General features: G+C 36.9%; 2 protein-coding genes and 1 long non-coding RNA gene across 3 annotated transcripts in view; 2 read left to right on the top strand and 1 right to left on the bottom strand.

Moving 5' to 3' along the window:
• Positions 1-1,653: 1,653 nt before the first annotated feature.
• LOC108680596 lies at positions 1,654-4,787 on the top strand. The gene is made up of 3 exons (XM_018169470.2): positions 1,654-2,564; positions 2,895-2,998; positions 4,181-4,787. The coding sequence occupies exons 1-3, from the start codon at positions 1,914-1,916 to the stop codon at positions 4,374-4,376; spliced, it is 951 nt and encodes a 316-aa protein (XP_018024959.1). The 5' UTR covers positions 1,654-1,913; the 3' UTR covers positions 4,377-4,787.
• A 1,244-nt stretch (positions 4,788-6,031) lies between these two features.
• On the top strand, positions 6,032-23,266 carry LOC125177674. The gene is made up of 3 exons (XR_007156615.1): positions 6,032-6,303; positions 20,621-20,761; positions 22,981-23,266. It is a non-coding gene; the product is annotated as an uncharacterized LOC125177674 (long non-coding RNA).
• The window catches only part of LOC108680597 (U2 snRNP-associated SURP motif-containing protein-like), a 17,927-nt gene continuing 12,045 nt past the window's right edge, over positions 21,836-27,717 (bottom strand). The window contains exons 13-22 of the mRNA XM_018169471.1: positions 27,419-27,581; positions 26,920-26,999; positions 26,488-26,677; positions 26,078-26,348; positions 25,605-25,723; positions 25,105-25,249; positions 24,584-24,743; positions 23,749-23,905; positions 22,987-23,159; positions 21,836-22,539 (exon numbers count right to left, since the gene is read on the bottom strand). Of these exons, the coding sequence (XP_018024960.1) occupies positions 22,419-22,539; positions 22,987-23,159; positions 23,749-23,905; positions 24,584-24,743; positions 25,105-25,249; positions 25,605-25,723; positions 26,078-26,348; positions 26,488-26,677; positions 26,920-26,999; positions 27,419-27,581 (1,579 nt within the window). The 3' untranslated portion in view covers positions 21,836-22,418. The remainder of the gene's footprint in view (positions 22,540-22,986; positions 23,160-23,748; positions 23,906-24,583; positions 24,744-25,104; positions 25,250-25,604; positions 25,724-26,077; positions 26,349-26,487; positions 26,678-26,919; positions 27,000-27,418; positions 27,582-27,717) is intronic.

Genomic DNA, 27,717 nt, shown 5'->3' with positions numbered 1-27,717 from the left:
GCCTTGACTTTAAAATTGAGCCCCAGCGACTCTGGAATGCTGTGGACGAATAACGTTGCACCGATTTAATATTCTCAGCTAGAACTTGTTTAATATTTCCAAAAGAGAAATTCGCTTGGATTGGCGCACTTAATTACGATTGAAAATCATGAGCGATTCAATCTTTCTCATGTTTTTTATTCATCATTTCAAATTCAAAAGGCCACTCCTGAGACGAATTCTAATGAAACCGCTTTTTTCCGTACCTGATGCTTGTTCCAGGAGTGAAAGGTATGAAGAGCAGGCTGAGTTAAGAGTAACAAAATAGTCTTGAGTTTAAGGTAAAAATGAATATACTGAGAACAGAGTAGCAAAGAATGGTCTAACTCTAAGTTCAAGGTAAAACAGAACAACATGAATTCAAGGTATAAACGATCAGTGTGAGTCAAGCTACGAAGAGCGTGTCCAGGGAGCATGAGGCAAATCAGCTTTTATTGTTTTGTCGACTATAAATAAAAGAGTCCCGTAGCATGCAAGACGAAGAGCAGCTAGACGTCGTTATGGCCTTCCTGCTAATGACTTTATAATGGCCTCCTACTCAGACACCGGGCCTCTGATATGCAGCTAAAGCTGCTCTCGTATCTCTACAGTTAGGATGAGCGAAGAGATTCTGATTAATATGAAATTAAAAGACCTCAAATCTCCCTCGATTAAGTAATAATGAATAAGTATGTCAGTATTATACGTAATGAAAAATTCGTTAGCACTGAAACTTTAAAAGAATATTGATTAGAATATTATACCAGATCGATATATGATTTTTATTAACGTTGTAACGAAGAAATTACTGTTCAAAATGAAAGACAAAAAAATTACATATGCGACTCAATGTTGTGCCGTTACTTAATTAGAATGATATTATACCAGTTTAATGTTAAGGCCTGAGAAATTTTCCGACCAGGGCAACATTTGAATATAAGAACTATAACTGAATATATGTATAATCTTCAGCTTTGTCTGGGAAGTCATCATGAACTATTATAAATCTTAACGCCTTATACCTATCGGAAATTAATTTGTAAAAATCTATCACAAATTGTCCGGCCTCCCATAATTCCTGAAGGCCTTCGATTCACTGTTTGCTGTAGCATGACCATGGCGCTGGATTCTTCGAACAATTGGCCTGGTCATAGTAGGGAACATAATTGTGCTGACGTACACAATTCCAGGTATCATACTGGCTGTTGAATGTGTCAGGAACAAACCTATACTCCTAGTTCATTGATTAGAAAAATATTGGACCTGAAATGGTATTGGACATTGAAATGGTATTGGACACTATTACTGTGTCAAACGGTATCTTATCAGTATAAAATGACGTTCTCTCGTTCTCACTCACTAAAAAGAAGATTAAAATTTGTAACGATTAGTCGAACTTTTACATTGCATTACATTGCAAGGGCCTAAGAATCGAATCCCTGAGCGCTATCGCATGTTAGCATTTCGTGTAAACAAGTTTACCGGCTGGCTTTCTCTTGCCAAACTAACCACCAACGAAGGTTGAGTTTGTCCTGTCAATAACTCTCGCTCTTATCAACTGATAAGGAACCATGACCTCTAAACGCTGCTTTAAAAATGAGACCGCGCAACCCCACCCTTCATTGCTAGCCGAAAGCAGCTGCGAGGAAGCTCGCTTGTTTCAATTATCCAGGCCTTCGTGCTAAATCTGATTAGTATTTTTAAATTCTGCGTGGAATACTTTTAAGTTCTGCGTAAAAATTCTGCGATAGATTCTCAGAATATTCAATTTAAATACATTCACTACATCTCCTCTGCGCTTTAACTGTCTTTTAAAGTAATTAACTGTAACATAAGAAAGTAAAAAAATATCAGAACCATAAGAAGTTCAGAAATATTACTGGGAAATTATAGACATGAGTGTCAGAATATCTTTGTTAATATGGACTGTGAGTCTTATCGTCTCTGGCAATGGCCAGTTTCTGTACTGGGAACCTTCCGGAAACTTTACAATAATTTCGGACGAGAGCGCTGCGTCGGCAACGAACCCCATTTTTGCATCACAATTTGACCGAACTGTGGCACTGCGCGGGCTTCCTCCCTTGCCTCAGCTAACCCTTGAGAAAGCTTCTGAAAATGAGATCCACAAGGACTGGGTAGAAATAACGACAAATAACTCGCTTAAAGAAAAAAATCCAGAGAACGTACTGACCGACAAGAACAACTGGGACTTCGATCGTCCATCCCCTCTTACGTTTTCGGAAAGTTCAGAACTGGAGCTGCAAGATGACCGGACGGAAATAACTACCAGGAGATCATCGAGGCAGGTTAATCCTGGAGGTATTTTGTGGCGCAGTGCAAGTCTCAACCCTGCACTGCGTGCATCCGTGGATCCAGTCTTTAATCCATACGATCCACTGAGTCCCAGGCAAGTGGTTCCAGGAGTTAACCTCAACCCCGGGGTGACGGCGTTCGACACTTCAGATTTGGACGCATTCACGGCCCGTAGAGTGTCAAACAGCTTCTCCTTGGGGAACAAGATACGATTTTCGGACACCGTCACTCAGGTACTCTTGGCTGAACAATGAACATGCCTAAAAATTTAGTACCGTTAAGGAAGGAATTTAATACCGAAACAGACTCGTGTTGCGCTCATAAGAAAATATGAAAATCATATTAAATTTATACTGTTTTTTCTTCAAGTGAAGTATGATATACAAAACACTCTATTTGTGATGGCCACGTTATGAAAAATTCAATTTTGAAATTATACATCCCATTCCTTTGCAATTTTGTTATTAATGAACCTGATGTTCCAATTTAATTAAATGCATATAATATAATTTGGTGTGAGAAATAAAACAGTCGTTATGCGCAATGACACTTTTTTGTTTCAGTTGGGGACGAGCTGGAAATCGGAAACCGGCGAATTCGTGCCGAGTGTTGCCGGAATTTTCTTCTTCACATTTTCCTCGATTTCAGATCGATTTACTCACTTCAGGTGAGATAAAAAAAACGACCGCTGTAAAAAAATAATTTTAAACTTTTTAAAATTTCATAAAACTTTTGCGTTATGACAATGAAGTGTTAACGAGCATCAAGTAAGGCTTATTATCTTTCCTAGAATGAAAGAGCAACAATAATTGTAAGTAAATAGTAAAATTACATTAGCAAAATTGCAACAGTAAAATTTAAAACTGTAAAACTTGCAGCTGGAGATGAAGCAATTCAACGCAACAATAGAATATTGTAATATGTAAAATACGAGGAAAATACAATATTGTAGCATGATTCTTTCCAGAATTTAAATGGGCCAGCCATCATAGCGTTCATAATTCTTCTCTCCCTGTGACTTATTAAAGCCTTAATTTCCACTTGAAGCAATCAAAGCTAATGCCGGCTTAAGTGTATCCAATTTAGAATTCACTAATTGCCAAATAACTATAACTAACGTTCCATGAAAGTAACTTTTAGAAGATAGAGAATATCTGACGCCATAATTTGCATATAAATTACACAGATCGCTCCTGCTGTAAGAAAAAATTCTCTTATGTTCTAAGAATTCTTATTATATCTTTTTTATTCAACTCTGTCTTTGGGTAGAATTTGTATTGCCCCGTTACATTTATGTCAATTTAAAAATTATTTTGATTAATGACAACCCTTTTAGTCTATGAAATATTTATATTGCTTTTCTACCGTTTTGCATAATTTCTGCATAACTTCTGTGCTTAAGACTGCAGGTAATCCAACGTATCTATCCATTTAAATCTATATTGGGGATATTCAAAATTTTGATGTTAATGCTGATTGTGTGGGTGATACTGATTTTAATCGATCTAATTTAGTTGACCATTTTACCATAGAGAATGCCGTGAAACTTGATTGAACAGGTGACATGATCCAGCTGTTATGCTCCATGTACAGCAAAAATTATGCAATGCCAAAACTTGATTTTCATGAATGTATCATGTTTACTGTAATTTCGGCCAGAGAAAGTCATGCGTAGTGCAATTAATTAGCTACAAAATGTGTTACAACATTGTTTTAGGATGTTAATCAAATTCAGGAACTATATTCAATGTTTTTTGTTATAGCTATACACTGCATCATCGGCCGAGAATTCATGCGATACATTACTTTCCCACGTTTCATTATTTTTAAAAGCTCACTCATTGCACAGAATCTCACTGCAACTGAACGGCGCTGAAATAGTAAGCGCGTTTGGCGACATCTCAGGCTACCAAATGGCAAGCAACAGCGCGCTCGTACAGATGCAGGCTGGCGACAAGGTCTACCTCACTCTTGAAGAAGGGCGGCTCTACGACGTCTCTTCTACAAGAGCCTACACCTCATTTTCTGGCTTCAGAGTGTTGTAATTCTTTTTATTTTAATGGAAGGTGTACGTTCTCTATATTTTAATCGTGTACGGTGTCACAGTTCATCCATTTCGTTGAAAAAATCGATTGCCACGTGTGATGGAAAGTACCACGCGATTTACCACAGATAAGTCTGGATAATTCATATTTCATATATACTGAAATATGTCTGGATAATTTATATTTATTTATGTCGTCCTGAAATCGCGGAATTGCCCATTCTATGGAATCGGTAGACAGTTTGCCAAATCTGTAGAATCAGCATTTCGTTGCTGATTCAGAAAATCGGACGTTAGAGTTAGAGTTAGAGCGTAAATCGACAGTTAGAGTTAGAAAAGGCTAAGCCAAGTTCGATCAACTTCCTTTATATTTAAATATTAAAAAAAACTTGGCTGACTGACATAACCGCAGATTCCTATAGTATACAAATGTTGATTTAACAGATTCGGCAAACTGGCTGCCGTTTCCATAGAGTCGGCAATTCCGCGATTTCGGCACGACATATATATATTACGAAACCCTTAATGAAGATACAAACTTTGCATTGTATTTATTTTAGTTTATCTGATGCAATCTTAATTCAAAGAGACTCGGATGTTATTACAAGTTTACGTCCAAATAACGCCCTCTGGTTGATATGAAAAAGTAATGAAAATATCTGAATGGATCACTTACATTCCTTTGCCAATGTGAACGCGAAAGAAGTTTTTATGCTTCTTGCATGACCAAGAGAATTTTGTAAAAATGCAACAAAATATCCACGCTTTTATTCGGTATCCTTGCAGCGCTGCATTCCAGTCTCTACCAACCCTCCTCTCTTGATGAGAAGTAAACAAAACTCCTGTATAAACATTGATGTTTTACGGCCCAACCATAGCGACATTCATTACTTTACCGAATATTGCGTCGAAATTCTATCTTTTTTACCTATTGCAAATAGAAAAAAATGTATAAGTTTTTTCATTATTTTACATATTATATTAGAATTATTTATATGAAACGAGATTCAAATATTCACATCAACAGAAATATTCACTGCCACAGAATTGGCAGTGAAAGAGCCTAATAAAGTTTTACGAAGACGGTGAATTTTGCGAAATAATTTTCTGGTAAGATCTAGGTACTTAATTTTGGATAAATTTACAGCTTTACCTTACCCAAGTATACGTGTTTTAAATATAAATGAACTATTTGATCATTTTTTACACTCTCATGGTGCACTCATGGTGCATGAAGGATAAGAAAATTCGTTTCTTCTAGTTCAATAATTATAAAAAATAAATTTTCATTCGCCTTCAATTACTATCAAACATTCAGTGTAATGTTGAAATAACCTCTAATACGAGCAAGCAATCAGGGTATCTCTTTTCAAAGAACTTAGCTCAATGTTCTATCATATAGCCTAGCCTTGAAAAAGCGTGCAGCTCTTGATGAATCGCCCGATCCTTTTCATAAATGAAATCGTTATGGTATCTCTCACAAAGAGCTTTTTACAAGCTGACTCGCAGCAGCGAGCTTTTTAAATGTGGAGAAAAAGTAACATTTTCTACAAGGTTTGCACGCCAAGCTTCAGAATGGCTTCTCATTTAGCACGCTAACGATAAGATCGGATTTCCGGACAAATATGTCTGCGTCATTCATTGGTCCGCAAACACGTCACTGCCGTCATAGGAACACGGTAAACATGGCGCGATGTGTGGTGTGTTGTGTGGGTGGTGTGTGTATACAATAGAAGAATAAAGGCGAAAAATGGTTAGTGTTATGTGGCATGAACATTGAATAGAGCCGAATGAATAACAGCCACAGAATTGAAAGGATTTTAGGACGGAATTAGATCTCGTAAGTTCCAAGGCCGATCCAATAATGGCATCTGCGGAGCAAGAAATTCTGGAATGTCGTGGAAAAAGAATTGGCTTCACGTGCAGAGGTAACTAATTCTATTCTATTAAATCCTTGTTGTTGAGCGTGGCAGGCATGTGAAACTGGTGTGGAAATTCTATTTCACTTAACATGCGTTGAATGTTATAGAATGTCACGAATTTTACGTTGAAGTGTTTTCAATTTTTCTGTGTTTACTATACGTCAATTTTTATATGACAATTTGAAAGCTTGTATTCTAAGGATAAGGCTAACGAAAATATTTTCTTACTTCTTTAAAAATCTCATATTTTTGACACTTTTTTTCATTAACGTAGAAGAATCGTTCATTTCATGACATGCTTGATGTACCTCACCACATTCCGGCTTTATTGTCTGTTTTGTTCAAGGTATCAATTGGTAAGTATTATTGAGAAAGCTTTCTCAAAATCCTTGTAATATATACAGACGATTTATTTAATATCTTAAGATGTGCAGATCTAGATAACATTGGAGAGATTCAAGTACTGACTATTTCCTGGATGAAAGGGGAACTATGCTTGATAATTTATCATACATTCACTTTTCAGACAGCAAATATTAACGAAATGATGTTGACACAAGAGCGTATCGGAGATATTTGCTATTCATTAATTCAGCGTTGTCATTGGCGTTGGACATTACTTTTTGTTGAAAACATTTTAATAGATAAAAACGTCGATTTATCAGTTGAAATACGATTATTATTAAAATAACATTGCTCAGAAATCGTCAAAGATGATTTTGCCGTTCGAAGCGCGAATAATGGAATTTGTGGTAGTCAAGGTCAGTGAATGTATTTTTCGTTGCCCGACTGCTGTAGTTTTCATGTAGTACCTGACGTTGAATTTAACGTACCTCCATCTGTATTAATTATAGGTCGTATATCTTATAGGTAAAGACGAGCTAGATTTAAAATATATAGTATTTCATCCTAGGTACGCGATCCAAATTATTTACATTGATATTTGCAACGAAATCGGTAATCTTAAACAAATTCAAATAAATTTTCAGTTGCAAAGGAGAACAAGCAATTTCAGCCAACCGCTGACATCATTAGATCGGTTCTTGTAGAATGTAGAGTATAAAGACACCGTTGAAAAGATTTGAGACAATATTTTGTTTATTATTAGGATGAAAAACCAGGTTTATATTTATTCCCACCTTTATTTGAAATATCAAATTTGAATTTGAATCAATACCATCGTAAGGTGTATTTACAAACCGCCCTACAACGATGTCTTTCATAATCACCAAGTCCTTAATACTTCTCCAGGACCACTACATAGATCTGTTCTCTAATTAAACCTCATCTAGTGGTCTGCATTCTTTCTCAAGAACAGACGCGCGCATGAATTCTCTTAAAATTTCAGATCACAAATCAGTTTGGCATCCAAATTTATTTTCAAGTCCAGCGGTACAGGCATTCTTTTGTCAGTTCTCAGGGAACAATCAAACTAAAGTTCCTTGGTGCGGAAGTTGGTCTGAGGAACGAACGCACCCAAAATGCGTAGACTCATCAGTGAACTCGACGTGTTTGGAAATTCTTAGAGGCTTTCACGATAAATCAGACGAGGTGCATGCAAGTCTTTGGCCGGACAAAATAGTTCCAGGAATTCCTTTGGTATTAGCAGGTATTGATTGTCCGACAGAATTCTCGATTGTCCGAAAGAGCTCGGCACCTAAAGTAAAATATTACTTCCAGCGTTGTTTGTTTTTAATATGCTGGTCTAGAAGTCATTTTTTGTAGTTTTATATATCACATAAAGGAGCCCCTAAACGATCAAGCGACTTGATCAACAGCTCGAGTCAATCGATTGACTCAAGCTTGATTGATCGTGTAGGAATCCGTTTGACGCTGGAAGTTGGGCTTGATAGTGATTCATGGAAAGTTTGATTGATGAAATTTAATGATGGAAAGATGAGCATATTTTTAGGAAGAAGGCAGCCAATTTAGTATTTGGAAGCATTGCTCATCACCAAAATCTACACGGCAGCTCATAACTTGTGTGAACTGTTTCCATTCCATGCGAGAGGGAAGTTTTGATAAAAAGATTGATGGCCTGATTGATGTTGATTTAAGCGCGAGGAAATTGTTGGACTCTAGCCGCTTGATCATTATGTGATTCTTTAGGAAAACTCACTCATCCTGGAATTTCCGAGTAGGCATGATGCATTTGCCTCAAGAAACTAAACATATAAAGTGTAGTCAGTAATATATAATATCACCGTAATAATTAGCCTGCTGCTTAACCCAACGCTGTTCGGGGGTTAAAAGTACAAAATATTTACAATCCGCATCTGTTTGATCAGATCTCTACTATACAAGTAATAATAGTGCTACCTTCTCTCCCAATAATTTCAAACTTGATTAAAAGTGAATTAATTATAAACACCTTCATTCAAATCTGCATTAATTAAGAACTCTTTAACTCCGTTCTAAAATTTTAACGAAATGTCATTTTTAATTTCCTATTTTAGTTTAAATAAATTAATATTTAATATAGAAATTACATTAGATCTGGACAATTATTCAATCCCATTTCCACGTGCCTTATCAGTAAAAACAAATTTTCAGATCCACGTTATTTCACGATACAAAAGGTATTGTGGATAAGCTCTCGAATAATTCGTGTATATTTCCCGTGCCAGGCTTCATACAAACAAACACACATCCTAGGAAATATATTATATGATATCTGTCATGTCCATAATACTAAAACCTTCTTTATCCTACAATCTTGAAGACTAGATCTCTGACAAAATCACTTTGTGCGCATCTGCTGCTTGCTCCCAGAAGGCGTCTCGAACTTTTGCTATAAAGAGCAGTCTTCTTTTGCAGAAAATCTGCAATATTAAGGCAAACTTACTTGCTTCCCCACCGGGATTAAAAGAAATCAAATTATAACTTTTCTCAACCCGCAAGCCGTTGTCGTTGAAACTTTCTTTGTGCTAAAGCCATGAAGTGTCCGGTAATTTGCAACAAGTATATTACTCTAGCTCCTCATTTTAGCTCCTCTATATGTAATTAACTTTCAAATGGTACGTAACATCACATAGACTACTTATTGAATACAAACTTTCTTTGAAAACCTGGAGAAATACCAACAATCTCGCGTGTTGATTTTAACTCGAGAGTGATTATTATTTTATTTTCATAAATGATAAACTCATTTCGTCTCGGCTTAATTGAAAAGTTTGACTTTTAGGGCAGATCATTTTGAATTTCTTGCCTGCCATCAATAGAAAAATTGTTTCTCTACTAACGATTCAAACTAGAAAAAAAATTTTTTGGTCCATTTCACGATTTTGACAAAAACCTGACTCCCACCATTTGTTCTAATTACCACTGTCTACTTTACAAATGAATCCCTCGCATCTTATACAGGTTGAGTCACGAAAACTTTCTGATTTCAAAGATCAATAAAAAAAGAACTAGCAAAGATATCACAAAATACGTCTTTTCGGAAAAGACATTACCTGCATTTTTGTATTACTTAGTTTTATAGTTGAAATCGGACAAATCACGGCCCCCGGCTATTGTCAATATATTCAGTTAGTCGAATTTTGAACTTCCGTTCAATTCGCTGAAGCATATTGACGGGCATGTTGGCGATGGCTTGGCGAATGTTGAGTTAGGGTTGAAATGAGTTAGGGGACTGTCCTAAATGAGTTAGGGTCCTTGGACAGTCATTGTTAACAATTGATTTAAAATAACCCCATAAAAAAACAATCACACGGAGCCAAGTCTTGGGATCGGGCCGGCCAAAGAATGTCACCTCTAAAGGCGCTTTGCAAAATGTTTTCTCAGACGGAGATAACTCTGCAAAACGGCCATTAAAAAAAGTGCCTCTCGACAGCAAACGCACACTGCTCACTTGTCCAATGAATAGTGGTAACTGACTAGACGGAACATAAAACTTCATGACCTTAATTGCCTTTCATTTGAAATACTTTTCGCCCCCCTTCTCCTACAACATTTGGCTGCTTTGCACGAAATACAATACGAGTAGTTTCCGTGAATCACCCTGCATGTTCTTCAGAATTTTGTATTTGCTGTGTTAGAAACCAATAATCTTTTTGCTCTCACCGGCTGTCACAGCCAAAAAATCTTCTCAGCAAAGGAATGAGTTTAATTTCTCGCGACATTACTGCGTTATCTCGAACTGCTCTGACGACGTCTTGCAAGCCTTCCCTCTAAATTTTTCCTGCTATTCCATTAACAAGACGAGGAAAAATTGCTAAAACTTGCCACTCGAATAGCTATTTTTGCGCTTGCGCGACCGCGCCAACGATATGCCATCGCACGTTCAGCTGTTCTTTTCCGTCAAGACTTCGTAAAACATTTCTTGTGAGCTTGCAAAGTCCGGAATTTTAGCGAGCGTTTCGAAAACCGGGACACGAGTTTTGAAAGCGCCTCGACGTTTGCTCACTAAATTAAAGCGTCCGAGCAAATGTAACTGGCAGCTGCTTGCTTTATATCGCTCATTTTCTCATGCGTCGATTGTAATATTGTAATATATTTAAACGTGTTTTATCACCTGGTTGACAGGTTTCTAGCTCCGGGGCACCTGACGCCTAAGCAACATGCTATTTATTCTTTTTAATGCGTTATTGCTATTATGCGATTCAAAAATGTTTTGAGGATAAACGAATCTAAAAAAAATTCTTTATATGTGAAAGATGAAAGTGCGCGACCTTGTAAAATTTAACGTAAATAATATTGATGTATGTAATTCTCTTTTTACAATGCTAGTAACATTTTTAGTCTGCAGGCTGGATGACGTGCTTGCAGTTCTAGTTCAGTTACCACGGTTATTTATTTTACTAGTCCTGTCTAAACTTGGTACCACTTCGCTGCAACTTGCATGACGATGCCACTCCAACTTCAGATGGCAAACTTAATCCAAGCACAGCCTGATCCCGAGTTTCTGTGCACATCTTGGCATATTGTTTATCAGCCAGCATGAGCTTTAGGAATTAAATTGAGGCCTTGAAGCTTCTGTTTGTGTCTGCAACGCTATGAGCTTCATTGTCTTATAAGAACTCCTGTTGTATAGCCTCCCCTTCAAGTTCTGCAGGATCGGTTCGGTCTTCAGAAACTTGAAAGGAGTCTCTGGAGTTTGCTTATGCTATGGAAATTGAGCTGCAGATGAGAGGACTCGAATTTTTGTATCAGTAGGTGCGAAGGTGCGATCAGGTTGTTTTTAGGAATAATTATGCTTCTAATTTTCTAACACTAGAAATACTATTTTATTGCTAGAACATAGTTTTAAACAATGATTATTTTTTAAAGTACTTATGTTAACGAGAGACGCTTGTAGTTCACATGGAGTCTAAAAGTTAAACCGCATAATACAAGGTTTACTCAGATTTGTGTAGAGCTGTGTTGTTATCGGATTTTGGCAAGCAGCTACGTGTGTTATCAATTTAATAGAGGTATGTAAGAGTTTCGGTGTGATTCATTAGTTTGTGTTTTATTTTGAAATAATTTTATGTAATAAAATTGACGACGCATAAACAATGTAAGAACCTTTCTCAAGAACCTAATATACCCTCCCCCTAAGCCAAAACAACCGATGTTACCCAAAACCTTCGGTTCCAGGCTGCTTCTATCGTAAACATCTGCACTGCTATTGCTGTAACTTTATTAGAGCCTAAGTGCCTAGAATGGCCGATGCTTATATGGCCTAAGGTAAGCTGAGGACTTGAGGCACCGAATAATACTCGAACAAATACACCGAATAATAATACCGATTTTGTTCGAGTAGCATTAGACTCGGGGCTACTCGATGCTTTCTCTAAGGTTATAGAAAATTTCATACGTGTTCATGATTTTACGGTGGAACATCAAAGCGCTAGGAATAATATAGTCTTATTTCTTCTTGGTCAAAGCAATAACGTGACGAACCTGCTTTACAATGGGTTGATGGGGTTTATGAACTCAAGAACGCCGTTGAATCATTGTAAAAATTGCCTTTTTCTGTTTTGTTGGCTATATTAATCTTAATTGCAAGTAGTTGTCTTCTTTCATATACTATCACCAATTCTTCGTATACTATCACCGATAAAAATTATTATTATTTTTATTTCCGTAGGAAGCCGGAGGAACAGTTTCTAATAAAAATGTGTTCGGTCAGAAAGTGGAAGAGTCGTATTATTGACTGAAGGAAGTCAGCGTCCATTATTCGAACATGCTTTCAAATTTGAATGGAAAAGGTTTAACTACTATCTTTTTGGAAGGGATGAATTTCATTTTGTTCTGTTTGGTTACTCTATAGTTTGTGTCGCGGTATTCCCAAGCTGATCGATAAAACTCCGAATGCTACTACCTGCCATATACCTCAAATTTAGTTCGTAAAAGAATGACAAAAAAAATTGCCTATTTGGTCTACACGAAGAGACTGCACATGCTCTGAAATTGCTAGTTCTAAGCTGCAAAATGAAGGAATAGAGGAAATAAAATCTACCTCCTTCGTAGAAATCACTCAGGCGACTAGATTTACGTTATTATTATTATTATATTAAAAACAACAAAAACCAAGATGCAAGCTCTTGGTTCAATGCAGCGCATTCTCGAACAATGATCGAATAAATATGTGCAGGTAGAGGTCGTACGTGGCGACCTCCACTTCTGAACTTTTTGTGGGCAGGAGGCGTTCATCGATTAGAAGCGCCAGGCCGGGCAGGCAGAGAGCTTGGTTGCGTATAACCCAACATGCATGACGGCTTTTTTCTTATTGCTTTTTGTGTGTTTTTCTAGGTTGCCATGCTATATCATGGCTCCTTGACATCAGAGGGTTTTATGCCAAAGGGTAATAAAATCCACCAATATCCCTTGAATCAATATACCCATCAAAGGGTAATAGATCTAGATTTAAATCACAGTTTTAGATTCGATAATGACGAGACATTTCTATTGAATACAGTACGGAAGTAAATTGCACTTGAATTTTTGTGATTAAGTGGCCAATTCACATCCAATAATATTTGGTTAAAACTGTAATATCAACATATTGTTTTTCATCGTTTATTCATGACTGGAATCGCAGGGAATAAATTTCCCTTGCCTTGCTAAGCTTATAGCTCCATCCATTTTGATTTGAGATATGAAAGAACGCCAGCTCGAACGGTGAAAAATGGAAATAATGTGTACAGTAAGACATGTATAATGTGTCGGACTATTACTCGATTTAAATTCGCAAAATAGACTTCTCCCCATTTCTGATGCCCAAAAAAATCATTGAAAAGGACGCGTTTTCTATTCAAAAGCTGAAAGCTTAACATTCATGCGCTTATATTACGCCTTCACATTAACACTTATGATGGTTTTTACTGCACTATTATGTTCTAAGCTTAATTGTGCGGCGTGAGAACTCGGACAATATATTGTCATGGGAATAAATAGTGTTGCAGTTGGATTAAATATTTGCAGTCAGAAGTACGAAACGCGTGATCGTATTTTGTCATTTAATCATTCGCTTATTAGAATAAAATTTCAAAATAATTTACCATACGCTGGCTCCTAATTGGTCCATCTGAAAAATATGGCTGAGTTTTGATAGCTGCAAGATTAGCTCGAAGCTTTTTCCTTGGTCGTTAGAATGGTAATGCCTTCTCAAAAACTATTAGGATCCGAAAAGTTAACATTATTTCCACAAGCAATTAGGGTATGATAGAGCTGATGACAAAACACAATCTTGTGTATTTTGTAATTGTCTAAATTTTCGTTTGTGTTTGATGCACTGTACTGGAAATATGATACTTCATAATATAATGAATTATTGTAGGCTGACGACATAAATGAATAATATTTATTTATTATAATAAAATAAATGTATAAATATTAATTTTTTGATTAGTATTAACATAAATGATATTTAACATAAATAACATAAATAAAAGCGCATAGCATAAATAAATATTCGCCGATCGTGCGCTTATCCACTATACCGGTACTTAGTTTTAGTGTCGGGATATTTACCTAGGACTACCATTTCATTTATAGTTGTAGAATCATGAGATGTTAAAAATTAGAAGAATTAATAAGTTGACATTGATTTTGAATTCGGTAACTGTAAAGTGTAAATAATATTCAAAAATAATACGTTCAAGTTTCCTTCGGTGCATTGAATCGGGACTTGAATGACACTTTGGCAACAGGCCGAACTACGAACGGCGCAGCCGTTCCATAAGAACCCTTAACTACAAACATTTTGATATATATCACTCTAAATGTTAAACATAATGTTCATTTAATATATCTGCGTCACAATTTTCTCTGGACCTGGAGCACGCGTACCGACCCAAGGCATTTCGTAGCGTCACTGGATGCAGCCTGGAGCTGATTTAGGGCGAGCGAGGGCTTTAATGCTGCCACGCTAGCGCAGAATTATTAGGCGGCTTAACAAGCAAGCTTATCTGCTCCTCTGTAATGCCCTGCCAGCCGCCCTCTACCTGCTACGTCATAAACCTACTCGATTTGTTCCGTGAATATTTTTTATTTCCTCTTACGTATGCCTATATATTTGTTCCGTCTTGCATAAGCGCATATATTTATTCCGTTTTGCATAAGCCTATATATTTGTTCCGTCTTAGATAAGTCTATATATTTGTTCCATCCCTGATTTCGCGCTCCTATATAGGGGGATTGTTCCTGAGCGCCTCACCGTACTACATAAGCCTATTTGTTCCGTCCTATATAAGCCCCATTTGCACCGTTCTACTTATGCTAATTTGTTCCGTTCTATTATCCTATTTGTTCTGTCATATTAGATTATTTGTTCTGTCCTACTATTTGATGCCCTACTATTTACTATATTATTTACTATTTGTGCCGTCCTCATTGAATTGATTCTTCACGAACGTCAGCTTTCCACTAATTTTGTTTCTTCAGAATCGCAAGCACGAACGATTCATCAATATTTGCGTGAAATAAATTATTTCCTGTCTTTCGTGTCTTCTTTACAATTTAAGTTTTTACTGGTATGTATTTCCAGAAATAAGATCACTCTCAATGTTATTAGTTGGCTTGAAACTGTTGGTAAACTTTACGAAAAATTTCTTTCAATTGGCGAACATTTGTAAGAAGTTATTTCACGCAGACGAAATGAGAGTTTGTTATGGCTACCGTCTGTTATTTTATATATTTATTTTATTTATTTCGCTTGTTATGGCTACAGTGTTGTGTCTGGACTACTGGAATTTGAACATAGATTGAATGAATTGAATTTGAATTTATGTTGAATTTTTCAACATAGATTTCATGTGGGAACATGAAGCCGTCCTGATTAATTAGGTTAGCAAGTTTAAATAACGCGAAAACGTCCTTAACTCATCAAAATGGCATAGTTTTTCTACCTGATAACATAATGCATAAGGGGCATAGAATAAAATTCATGAAGACCCAATAGAGTTTCTACGCAGTAAAAGTCAAATTTGAATTGAGTGAAATTTTGAATCATTTCAATGGCCACTTTATGGTCAACCGTCGTCCGGCGATGGCCTTATCAAAAATTTTAATTGAATCGCAACTGATCTGCAGGCTCAATGAAGTTGATGCAAGTTCTGAAGAAGCAGCGTACGTACGCTGGCTTAAAAGACTTTATAATTTGATGCAGCATCGCAAATTTTACGACCACGCTTTAAAAGCTCCGCTTTGGTCACTTAAATTCCGCAAACATGCAAATTGTGTCGCAGTTTTGTGGTCGTATGGCCCAAAAATGTCAGGCAAGTGTCGAGTGTCTATTTACTAGATTTTTCTTGCCGCTATTCACGAGACTTCAGTGTTCATTGTTCAGCCATAGTACTTGTTTGAAAACATATTTATTTTGATTTAGCCGTTTGTTCAAATCCAGTTTATTGGGTCTTCTTACAATTGTTTCTATATCCAATATATTCGACTTTACAAATCCTTCTTTATTTTTGCATATTTTGTAAGTTTCTTCTTTTTAAATTTTACGTTTTTAACCTGAAGTTCAATTCAATAACTCATCGATTATATTTTATTTGAATACATTATTATTAAATCGACGTAATCATTTACGGCTTATTTCTCCAGCAGCTGGAAATTGATTTCCACTTATGCAATTTTTCGGAAATAATATTCCTCAATTGCAAATTTCTACAATAATTATGCTTCCTAGGCTGTTTTAAGCTCCATTTTCCTCCTAGGCTGTTTTAAGCTTCATTTTCCAATTTGACAATCTTGTTCAGATTTTACTGTTTCTTCCTTTCCCGTTCACTGTTTTAATTGTTTCAGCACCCAACTCATTCTTTTAGTTCTCTCTTTATCCATTGATAACCCCGATCCAATTGTAAACTCTTTCTCTGGCGCCCATTTCTCACGACATTTTATCCTTCAGCTGAGGCAGTTAATAAATTTGGTAAAGGCTCAATCGACTACAGTATCATTTGTTGCATCAATTTTTGTTCTTCTATTTGCCTTCTAAAATGGCAAGCTTTAGTCTGTGTCTTCATTCGAAATTCGCAATGAACTTCGGTCTCGACAAATGGACCGCCTGCCTTTGAATGCAGAATTGGGTTTGCCTTACTCAATGTAAAAGATCTTGAAAATAAATTTAGGAGACAACGCGCTTAATTATGATGTTTCAATGATCACAGTAGCGATATTTAACACGAATGATTGCGTATTTATATTCGTTGTTTGCTTGTATAGCAAATTAAAAAAATTCAAAGGCAAAGAAAATCTTTCAAATTCACTTAATTATCGTGGAACACGTTCTAGAGACCAGCTCGCACACCAGTTCAAAGACTTCACAAACACAAGTAAAACCTATAGAAAGATGAAATAACCTGATTTATCAAATGACCATATATGATGGTATTTTTTTCCTGAATATGCGAAGCATTTACTTTCTTTCAGTTTCCCCACTTAATGTGGCATCTATTCGTATGATCTGAAAGCTATTTCCATCATTTGAAATAAGGCGTTAATGGATAATTTTTTTTATTTCATTTGTTAATGGACAAATTAAATTTCCTATTAATAGTACGCAAAATTTTACTTTGAAGAGGCTTGTTTTCCATTGCACTCAATTATTGCGGCAAGTGAGAAAAGTGGTTGACCGTCTTTTGCTATGGCAGGGAAGAAGCGTTCATATGAATTTTCAAGTGATTTTGGGCGATCGAGGCACAGTTCAAAAGCCCGATGACTCTTATTACTAGAACTTTTATAACTAGACTGGAAATTTGCTAACTAGTGATTTCATCCAATATTCAACAAATCTAATACAGATATACAGTCTTAAAACAGATGCTATTTTGTCAATTTTAATTCTCAAAGAGATCCTCCAGGTTCTTCAAACGATTCCACTTCAATCATAACTTATCTTAATTGGCAACATAAACTTCGGAGAGAACATCAGAAATATCACAGCTAGACATTCCAATATCAAAGATATTCCACCTTACAACGCCGGGCTCAATTCAATAATAGCTAATTCCATTCACTGAATGCTCATTCAATTTTTCAAGGTAACAAATTGATATTACTTCAACAACATTTTTCATGTTGTTCATCGATGAATTCATTGCATGATTTAATTTGTTTGCTCTGGCGAAATCGCATGAATGTTCTTCTCCTGCGGTTTTAAAATTCACTTTTTCTCTCAGACATTTAACCACTTTGTTATCCAAGTAAAAAGAATCGATTATTGTGCAGTACCCTAATTATGAGACATCATGAGTTATACTCTTATTGCCTTTGCTTTCATTTTTTTTATTCGAACCAAGATTGAACATCGACCTGAAAATTTATTGGAAATTCGTTTCGTATTTCTGTACTTTGTGGGGCACGTATGTCACCCGCAAAAACAATGAGGCGATGGGCAATGCTGGAATTGAATAGAGAATCATTTATATCATCGAGGAAACTCTAAGATTTATTGTTGAAGTTGACACTACGAACAATGCAGGTACCTACAAAATTTTATCTCTTCTATTACAAATCAAACTAAAGTAGCAAAAATATATATCTTCAGATCTCAAAATTGAAAAACGAGGAAATTTAAAGCATTGCCTGCAGCGACAGCGCGATTTTGCCTAAAAAATTTGAACTGCTATCATCAACAATATTTTCCTAATTTTGGCTGTTGTAATACGGCGCAGTTTTTGCACGCTATCCTTGATTAATCAGAGCAACGTGCGCACTGCTCATTACCTGGCAATGGGATGAGGACCCACGGAGTGTTTTTCGAAGACTAAACGAACCACCCAGCCTGCAGACAGCACGTCCATCCAGTTTAATTAAATGTTATTCGGCTTAATTAAATCGTTCGTTTCGCTGTTTGCTCAGTTCCTCGAGATTAATGCACACAAATGTTCCATTCCGTTTTGCAATTTACATGATCCGTAATCCACACATGTCGCCTGGACTCGTCGCGCTGATTACCCATTCCGCTCCGCTTTTGTTTTTTTACAACACTTCTCTTTAACTTCACTTCTAGTTTGTTTGTCTGACTGCTATAAATCTCATAATCGATTTATAACGAACTTCCACCTCTCCAATCGATTTGAAATTTTGCACGCTTGCGTAAAGTTGGAGACTATGCATGGATCAATTGACAGAATAAATAAATAATTTCGAAAATTTAAAAATTCTTATTTTTGATATTAATAAAATAAAAAAATAATAGAAATTTTATCTGATACATAACTTGTATATAATTGATACTTAACAGACTTCTACCTGTCCAATCGATCTGAAATTTGCACACTTGCGTAAAGTCGGAGACAATGCATGTATCAATTGACAGAATTACTAATTTTGAAAAATTTAATTTTTAGTTTACTTTAAAATAAAATTAAAAAATTAATTTTTTTTATATTTGATAATAAAATTAGAAATTCATTGTACATGTGTAACATCGGAGACGCTGGATTTTTTAAAAGTGTTGTCTTTAAATAGTAATTTTTAAACGCAAATTATTTCGCTTGCTGTCGCCGATTGTTCCCGAGAGAAAGTGATTTTGGCAAAAATGGACGTTAGTGAGTATTTTAGAATTTAGGCCTAACATTTTGAAGGTCTGTAAAGAGTTTCTAGCATAAGTTTTTCTTACATATTTAGTAAAACTTGTACCTGAGAGTGAGAGGTGTTTCGGTTTTCCGTAGTCCGTGGATTTATACGCCAAATACTTTCATTTAAATGTCAAAATTCCCAATTTATGTTTTTAAGTACGCATATTTTCACACCGTCTCTTACCAACTGAGCGTCGAGACGAAATGCATACGTATACGACAGACTGTTCATTATTTAACACTATGTCTAAAACATTTGCATAATGTAACATTTTCGGCGTTGAAGAAATGGGCCTTTTTTAAGCCTATCACCGATTCCTATACTTTTCGTGACTTGTACACAGATCTAAAAACTGGCCTTTCGACCTGATATTTTCAATTGACGTTGGTTTTACATAATCACTGGACTGTTTCAGTTAAGAATGGTGCTAAGCATTTCAAGACTGAACATATGCTTTTACATAGCTCTGCCAAGTTTATTCCTGAACGCGTTCATACTCGGAGCGTTAACAATGTCATCAGAGAAGTTGTTCCACATGTCGGTGACTTGAAGCAAGATGAAATTTAATTGTTAGGTGTGAAGCATTTGGAATGTTTGCCTCGGTAGTTCCATGCTTACATGATAACAATAAAAGGGAATCTGCACACACTCCATGAACAATCTACATCTAATGATCTCTATAGTTATAGTCACAAATAATCGACGTATGCGACCGACTGAAAGTCTAATTGGCAAAGGTTGTTTGTTATTTTGTTCGGATCGTAATCCGAGCTGCGGTTTGGTGATCGATAAATGACACATAAGTGTAAGTTTTCCTTGCCTTTTAGAGGAAGTCACATTTTACGATTATTAAAATCTTACCAATTCTGATGGTAACTGACACTGCGCAGACAACTCCGGTTATAAACGGTTAAAAGATAAACCCACAACACTACATCTCTGTTGTACTTTTATACTTCCAAGTTGAGACAGCATTCAAAATCTGACAAGTGGAATTCAAATAGTATTATTTTTCTACGTGTTCCTGAAATGCAAATATTCTCTACACACTCGCTCTCTTTTACTGTGAACAGTTAACTTCTTTCGTGTAATACTGGATAAGAATTCATGTACCAATCTCAATAATGTTTGTTACGGACTTGAATTAAACCACTTTATCTATCGACAGTTATAAAATTATTTGAATTGCGTTTTTAATATTCTTTCCGGTTAATGAACTTTCTCAATCAATATTATTATCACATTGTTGAAGAACTTCAACAATTTCAGTTTGAATCTAACAGGATTAAATTTCTCTTTCACGTTTCAGTTCCCGCGATTCTCCTTGCGACTGCAAGACGCTGCTTCAGCCTCGTCTCCGGACGCCGTAGTTCAGCTTTAATCGTTAGTGCGGCCAGCGGCCAAGCGAACGACAAGTGATGGACGCCGAACATCCATTGGAACGGGGAAGGTATCGAATAACTTTAAAGCAATCATTCCTGCTGATGGAAAGTTGGTTCCATCTTTGATTACGTCCTAAGCAGTTATCGGGTTGAATTCTGAAAAAAGTATTTCAGGAGCTAAATCCAGATATTTAACGCAGTAGTTGAAGATGATGAATACATCGTAATTCTAGGTATCGTTTTGGAGGGATTCAATTTTATTATGTTATAGGCAGATTTTCGGCAATGATTTGTGATGACCTTTCAAGATGGAACTTTCAGTTTATGGTAACAACCGCAGTAGTTCTCTTTATAGCGGCAAAATCTTATTTATCAGTAGGAAATAAATAATGCGAGATAAATTAATGCTAGATCAAGTAATCTATACTACTTATTACCTTTGTATTTGTATACCTTTGCCTTCTTACACCTGACGATTATTGAACGCACGATTGCAATAATGAATTCTCGCAGTTTTCCATGCCACTCACAAAACGATTATATTTTCATGGCCTGTTGTTGTTACCTTACAAGGAATGAAAATAAAATCCTATTTAATGAATGCTCCGGAATACGAATCTGCATCTATCTTGAATTCGTTGTATTCTACAAAATTTCAGGTTTTGTAGACTTCTGGAGCGATAGGAATCTAAATTTGCTGTACTATTTAATGATTTTACTTCACTTCAAATTAGTTCTCATTTTACAACACACTTAAACTTCTCCTTGTTGTTTGTTTGTTTGTCTGCTACAAATCTTATAATCGATATTGAACACACTTCTACCTGTCCAATCGATCTGAAATTTTGCACACTTACGTAAAGTCGGAGACAATGCTTGAATCAATTGATAGAACAAATGATTTTAAAAATTAAAAAATGTTATATATATTAAAAATTGTAAAACTTTTTTTATTAATTGAAAGTAAAATAATAAATTCATGGAACATGTGTAACATCGGAGACACAGACCTCTTTAGAAGTGTTGTCTTCAAAAAGTAATTTTCACACTCATGTTATTTGGATTCAATTCTCATTTTCAGATTGAATTAATTCATCCCAAAATTCGCGGCATAAACTTATGGCGAAATAGCAAACACAACATATTCTGTCGCTTTTCTTTAGTTTTCTCCCAAATGTTACATCAACAACACTGTACAGAATTGTTCTTTCAAATTGAAATATTATAGATTAAATTTACGAGAGGTGAGGATATTTTAATGCGTTCCAAACTATGGACTAGCTCCTAGTTTTGAAGTCTAATTAAATTAATGCACGAACATTTTTTCAAATGTCAAATCAAAGTAAAAAAAAATGAACGCGTACTTCACTATTTTTTTTATAAAATGGCGCTCTATGATACAGATTTAGAGCATCGGCTCCCATCGACTACGATAACGCGCTATTAGCTTCAATTGTTAGAAAAAATTCGATATCTATTACCAATCTACAAATTTAGTAGCGTTTTCAAGATAATGCATATATGACATGTACCACCTTGAATTTGTGACTCCAAAAGTTTTTCAGTAAATGGAACTGATGCGAAAATACATCAACTACTCGTAAATTAATTTTTTTTAAGAGTGTGACTATACGTTACGTAGCGGGACTTCGATACGATGGTTATCGAGACGCACTAAATTATCACGTAAGCTAACGATGACGACGTAGTTACTTATACAGGGCATCAGTGCCTCTTCTTCTTGTGTTTACGCGAGGGAGAACGCGAATGAGACCGACGCTTGCGCGGCGACCGGGATCTGTGACGGTCCCGGCGGGAGGAGGGAGACCGGGTCCGATGTCGGGATCTGCCGAAACGTCAACGGTTTAAAAATCTAACCATGGTTGAATATATCAATCTTCTTTTATGAAACGTTTCTTGCACTAATTTGTTTAATAGAAGATATAAGCAATGCTGGCCTTTGCAAAAAAAGTGAAGAATTTAATAATAAAGAGGCGAATCTTAGGCCACAAGATTCTAGTTTAACCCAATATAGATATTATTGGATTACATTGTAATATCGCACGCTGAGAAACTATATACATTTTTTCCTATTCAAATTTTAGCCCAACTCGTAAACCTACAATTACTTGCCACTAAAAATAATAAATGATACATCATTGTAACTTCGCACGTTGAAAAACGATATTTCTTTTTTTCCCATTCAAATTTTTCCCTAACTCGTTAACCTAAAATAACTTGCCACTAATAATATTAATAATAATAAATGATACATCCCCATTTCCAGTCTTACTTATGAGGGGACCGCGACCGCTTGTTGCGGACCGAGGAGCGGTCGTCCTGTGGAGGCGTTGAGCTGCGACGCTTGTGGTGGCGACGCTCGCTGCCGCTGCCGCCGCTGCTCGCTGCAGCTGAGCCCACTGCTGCGACTGCTGCAGAAAGTGAAGACGCTTCTTCCTTCTCTATCTGTCAATGTGAGTGCACAGTCAAAGAACCTCTGCCAAAACTACTAATTATTTCCAGTAAATTATCAATTGGATCAAATTCACAAGACAATTTTTGCATTCAATCAACCCCGTAGATTAAATATGAAAATCATTTAAGCAGCTACGACAGTGCGGAATAATTGATAAAAAATATATAGATCAAATAACTTGTCTCGATTTGTACGACCTTAAGGAATGTTCTCAACTTCTGATTGGGGGCTTGAACATGGTAATGGATGGAATGCATGAACTAATAAGAAAATTAATTTCTATAGGTTGTAGTTAGGAATATTTTGACTGCTTTAGTGTCCTTGTTAAAAATCCATGGAGCTGTTATTACGCCCGCATTTAATCTAGTAACACCCTGCCTCGAGATCGGTACGGGTGCCCGGTGCATGTTAAAAAAATATAACTCAGTACTCACTGCAGTGAGTGACAGAGAGCGCATTTTCTCGTCCGTCCGTGACGAGAGGTCACGGACGGACGGACGGACATGACGAGCACAATAGAGCCTTTTTTCCCATAAATGAGAAAATTCGCAGAAAAGACGTGAGTGAGAGGCTTAATACCTTCCTGAGGAGTTTATGTCTGTAGTGCTGCACTTGTTTGGCCAGAGTGTACCCAGGCTTCAGAGGTCGCGCTCCTCGCTCAAGTTCATCCTGGTACTGCAACACTCGCACCTCCACCTCCCGTAGCCGAGCTCGGCGTTCCTCACTTGCTTCGCCGCTGTGGAATGGATGGTTGCATTACAGTCACATGATGGCATGCAGTGCAGCTTACTGCCTTTTCAATTGACTGGACCCTTGTCGAGCTGAGTAGGTAGAACTGTCTCTACTTCAGATACGACAATAGTGTACAATTTTGCAGTCTGACAAGAATTAAACACCACCACACTAAATGTTCTGACACCACACTAAAATATACATTGAAACTGAAACCGTACACAATTCAAGGGACCAATCAGTAGCTACAAAAATCGCATCATACTGCCGTAGATAGTGAATAACGTCGATTAAATGGAAACTTTAGTGATAAATAGAACTGGAGTAACTGTAAGATGCAGCAGCTCACGATAAATAATAAAAAATGGTGAAAAGCTCCCCACATATCTTCAATTCATAATATCTTTCAATTTTGAAATCCGATCAACTGATTCTAATCTAAATGAACTGATTCTGAAGTCTACCGCAACCACACAGCAAAGAAAAAAGACAAATTAAACTGATCTATTGACTGCTATATGATTAAAAATGTAATGTTTTCAAAGCGTCGCATTACTGGAAGCATGGCTTAAAAATCTTCTCTTTTACTACTCGCATCTATGTTAACATATGCCTTAACAGTAAAAATCATACTCTTTGGGTAGCCAGGAATTTAGGAAAAAAATACGTTTACCACACTTACCTCTGTAGTCTGTCATAGCCGCGGGAGTCTTCGGAGTACTCCGAGTTGTTATCTTTAGTACCATCGTCTTGCATTGGTCTTCCATCTTCCTCGTCCGACGATGTGTGCCGCTTTTTACGCTTGTAATCTTCGTACATGATTGGGATACCATCTAAGTCCTCTGTGAAATAGTCAAGTTCATTAGCTACTGTCAGCAAGCATTTCTAAGCAGAAGAGAAAATTTTTGATGAAAATGACGTGACAAAGTTTGATTCGAAATTTCTGTCATCCGGTCAATTGTCGTCAATTGCCAAAGCTTGATATATTCACTCATTCACTTTTATCTATCACTCAGACTACACTAGCTTTGCTAATTTAATTTCAGTAGATACATATTTTATTCAAACAAGAAACTAATATCAAGAAATAAACCTCTTAGGATTTTATTTTCATGATTAAGTTAGCTATAATTCACAGCAAGCCTTTAATTATATAATAATAAAACTACTCTAGATTGTATGGATGCACTATCTGGAACCGACCCACGGCACTCTTGCGATGATCATTGGACTCCAGAGTTCTGGGGGAGGCGCCAGGCTGGTCGTAGACCGGAGTGCTGTCGCTCCCACTGTCGCGGCCAGTCTCGAGTTGCGCCTCCAGCGTGTCCCACTTCGACAGCGTCATTGCCTACAGAATTGGTAAGAGAAAACTTAATATAATAATGAATAAAAGAATGAATTATACAATAAAATGAATAAAAAATAAATAGTTTGACGATACATCCTAATAATACGGTCAACGTTAGAATAGTTTGATGATACATCCTAGTAATACGGTCAACGTTAGAACATCTCGCGTTTCCATATACGGCCTATTTCAGTCTCTCCACTTCCTTCCAAGACTAAGGCATTGGTGCTACTACTTTGAGCAAAAATATTAAATCGAAATAAAAACCTTTCCTTAAATTCTTTAAAACCCATTCAACGTAATTCAGGAAGTACCTCTGTTAGGTGGCACGAAAAAAATTATAATCATTTTGTACCTGAGCTTCTACCCTCTTTGGACTGACGCTCTCCCACTTCGGAGGTACAAATCCTGGACCCGTGCCTGTGGTGACCAACCGTGACGGGCCCAATGGAACACCATCGACGTCGTCGTCAACTGTTGCGTCATACAAGACATGATTAGGAACAAACATGGATGGGCAGACGTTGTGAACCGCACGAGTCTTTGAGACAACCCACTGCGTCTGAATAGAAGATTAGAATTTCGGCAGAAGAATAGCGCAGGTCAACTAAGAGGATTCAGAAGAATTTGCAAAAGATAGCCAACATTGCGGCTCAAGACCGCTGATCATAAGGATTCATGATTGTGGCATTTAAAATATTATACATTTTTCCATTTTCTCTGAGTTTATGTGCAAAATTATTCATGTTTGATCAGTTTATTATCTGAACGTAATTGTATATTACTTTAAAGTATATAACATAACGCAATTGCAAAGCTGCAACTCACGAGGAGCTCCATCAATATCATCATCCTCATCATCATCGTCGTAGCCTTGCAGCGCTGATATCGCAGCGCTGCTCTTGAGAAGTGGAGTGTTGTTGGGCTTGTAGGGAGATCCGTCCAAGTCGTCCTTAAATACACTCCCGTCCATGTCGCTTAGTGGCACGCCGTCCACATCGTCCAATGGAATCCCGTCAACGTCGTCCACGATTCGAGGTGCTATGCGCTCAACAGATTCGCTTGGTTTCACCTCTGGCTCTATGCCGTTGTTGGCCGACTGCAAGGACATCGTTGAAATCGTGTCAAGGCATAAAAAATTAATACATCAGCATCATTGGTGACCCAAACACTTCTGACATAAAATTCACCATTAATTTATATATTTATCTTCCGAAAAATCCTGCTAGCAAACGTACCCTCTTGACGAGCCCCAAGAAAATGTTCTGAAGGCTGATGAGAAACTCGGGAGGATAAACGGCCCAGTCTTCCCAGGCTCTGCAGCACTGCAGCACGCGCTGCTTCAGCTGCTCCGCCTTCAGTCGCGACTCAATGATGTTGTGTGCGTTGTGTAGACCTTCAAATATTTCCTGAAGCTTGCATTGCAACCTGGAAATTATCGTCATTAAAATGTGATAAGTAAATACACTAGTGGTAGCGAATCCTCCCCAATATTTGAACAAATGAAATCTAAAACTAACGCCTGTGGATTTAAGCATGGACTAAGCCAGAGCTGCAGACAATAATGAAATATAGAATGCACGATGGATTTGATGTTGAAAAATTTCAAACACCAAAAACAAATCTTGATGTTCAAAACTTGAAAAAGCTGCGATATGAACATTACTCACCCCTTCCGATAAAACGAGGCGTTGGTGACTTTTACGCTGCAGTTGTGGAGAATATCGGAAACAAGATACAAACGAGCCATCTGCCATAAAAATTTCAAATGTTATTATGAAAAAAAATGTATATTTTTTTTTTAATTTTTGAAAGACAAACAATAGAGCATTTTTTCTAGCATTGATACTTTACATCGCACAAGCACCAGACAAAATACTCGCTCGATGTTTCGGCATATTATATCCAACTGCAGAAGGAGTATTAATATCGACATGATTTATACTATAAAAATAGTTGTTCGAGTAAGGACTGTAAACAAGCATGCAATAAAATGAGGAACCTGAAAAAGTTATTGCTAACAGGAATTGGCTGTCGCGTAAAATCAAGAAATACCTAAACCATTCTTTATCTCACTTCCCCCGCCAAAAATTGGACGAAGTTCTGATTAGATGCAATACCAAGAGACAGAAATTGCTGCCGCCAAATATTTTTGCGGCAAAATGGAACCTTTTTGGTGACAGGAGTGGCGTTGTTGGTGAGAGCCTCGCAGAGACACTGGCAGATTTCCTCGGCAGCCTCGGCGTGCTCGATGCACCAGACCATCGCCTCGCCCACCTTCTCCCGCTCCGGCGTCAGGTGTCGGATCATGTGTTCGAGCCGACCGCGTTGGCTGTTGGGTATATTATGCTCAAGTTAGCACAAACAATTAATCCCAATACGTGTAAAGAACTTATAGAAATTAGTTATATCAGGCTTAATTTAGAGTACACTCAGAATATGAATGAGGCATATTGTCCAAATAACGT

Source organism: Hyalella azteca, unplaced genomic scaffold (genome assembly GCF_000764305.2).
Source record: "Hyalella azteca isolate HAZT.00-mixed unplaced genomic scaffold, Hazt_2.0.2 contig4028, whole genome shotgun sequence".
In the NCBI taxonomy this organism is placed as follows: domain Eukaryota; kingdom Metazoa; phylum Arthropoda; class Malacostraca; order Amphipoda; family Hyalellidae; genus Hyalella; species Hyalella azteca.
This window is presented reverse-complemented; position numbering and strand designations above follow the sequence as displayed.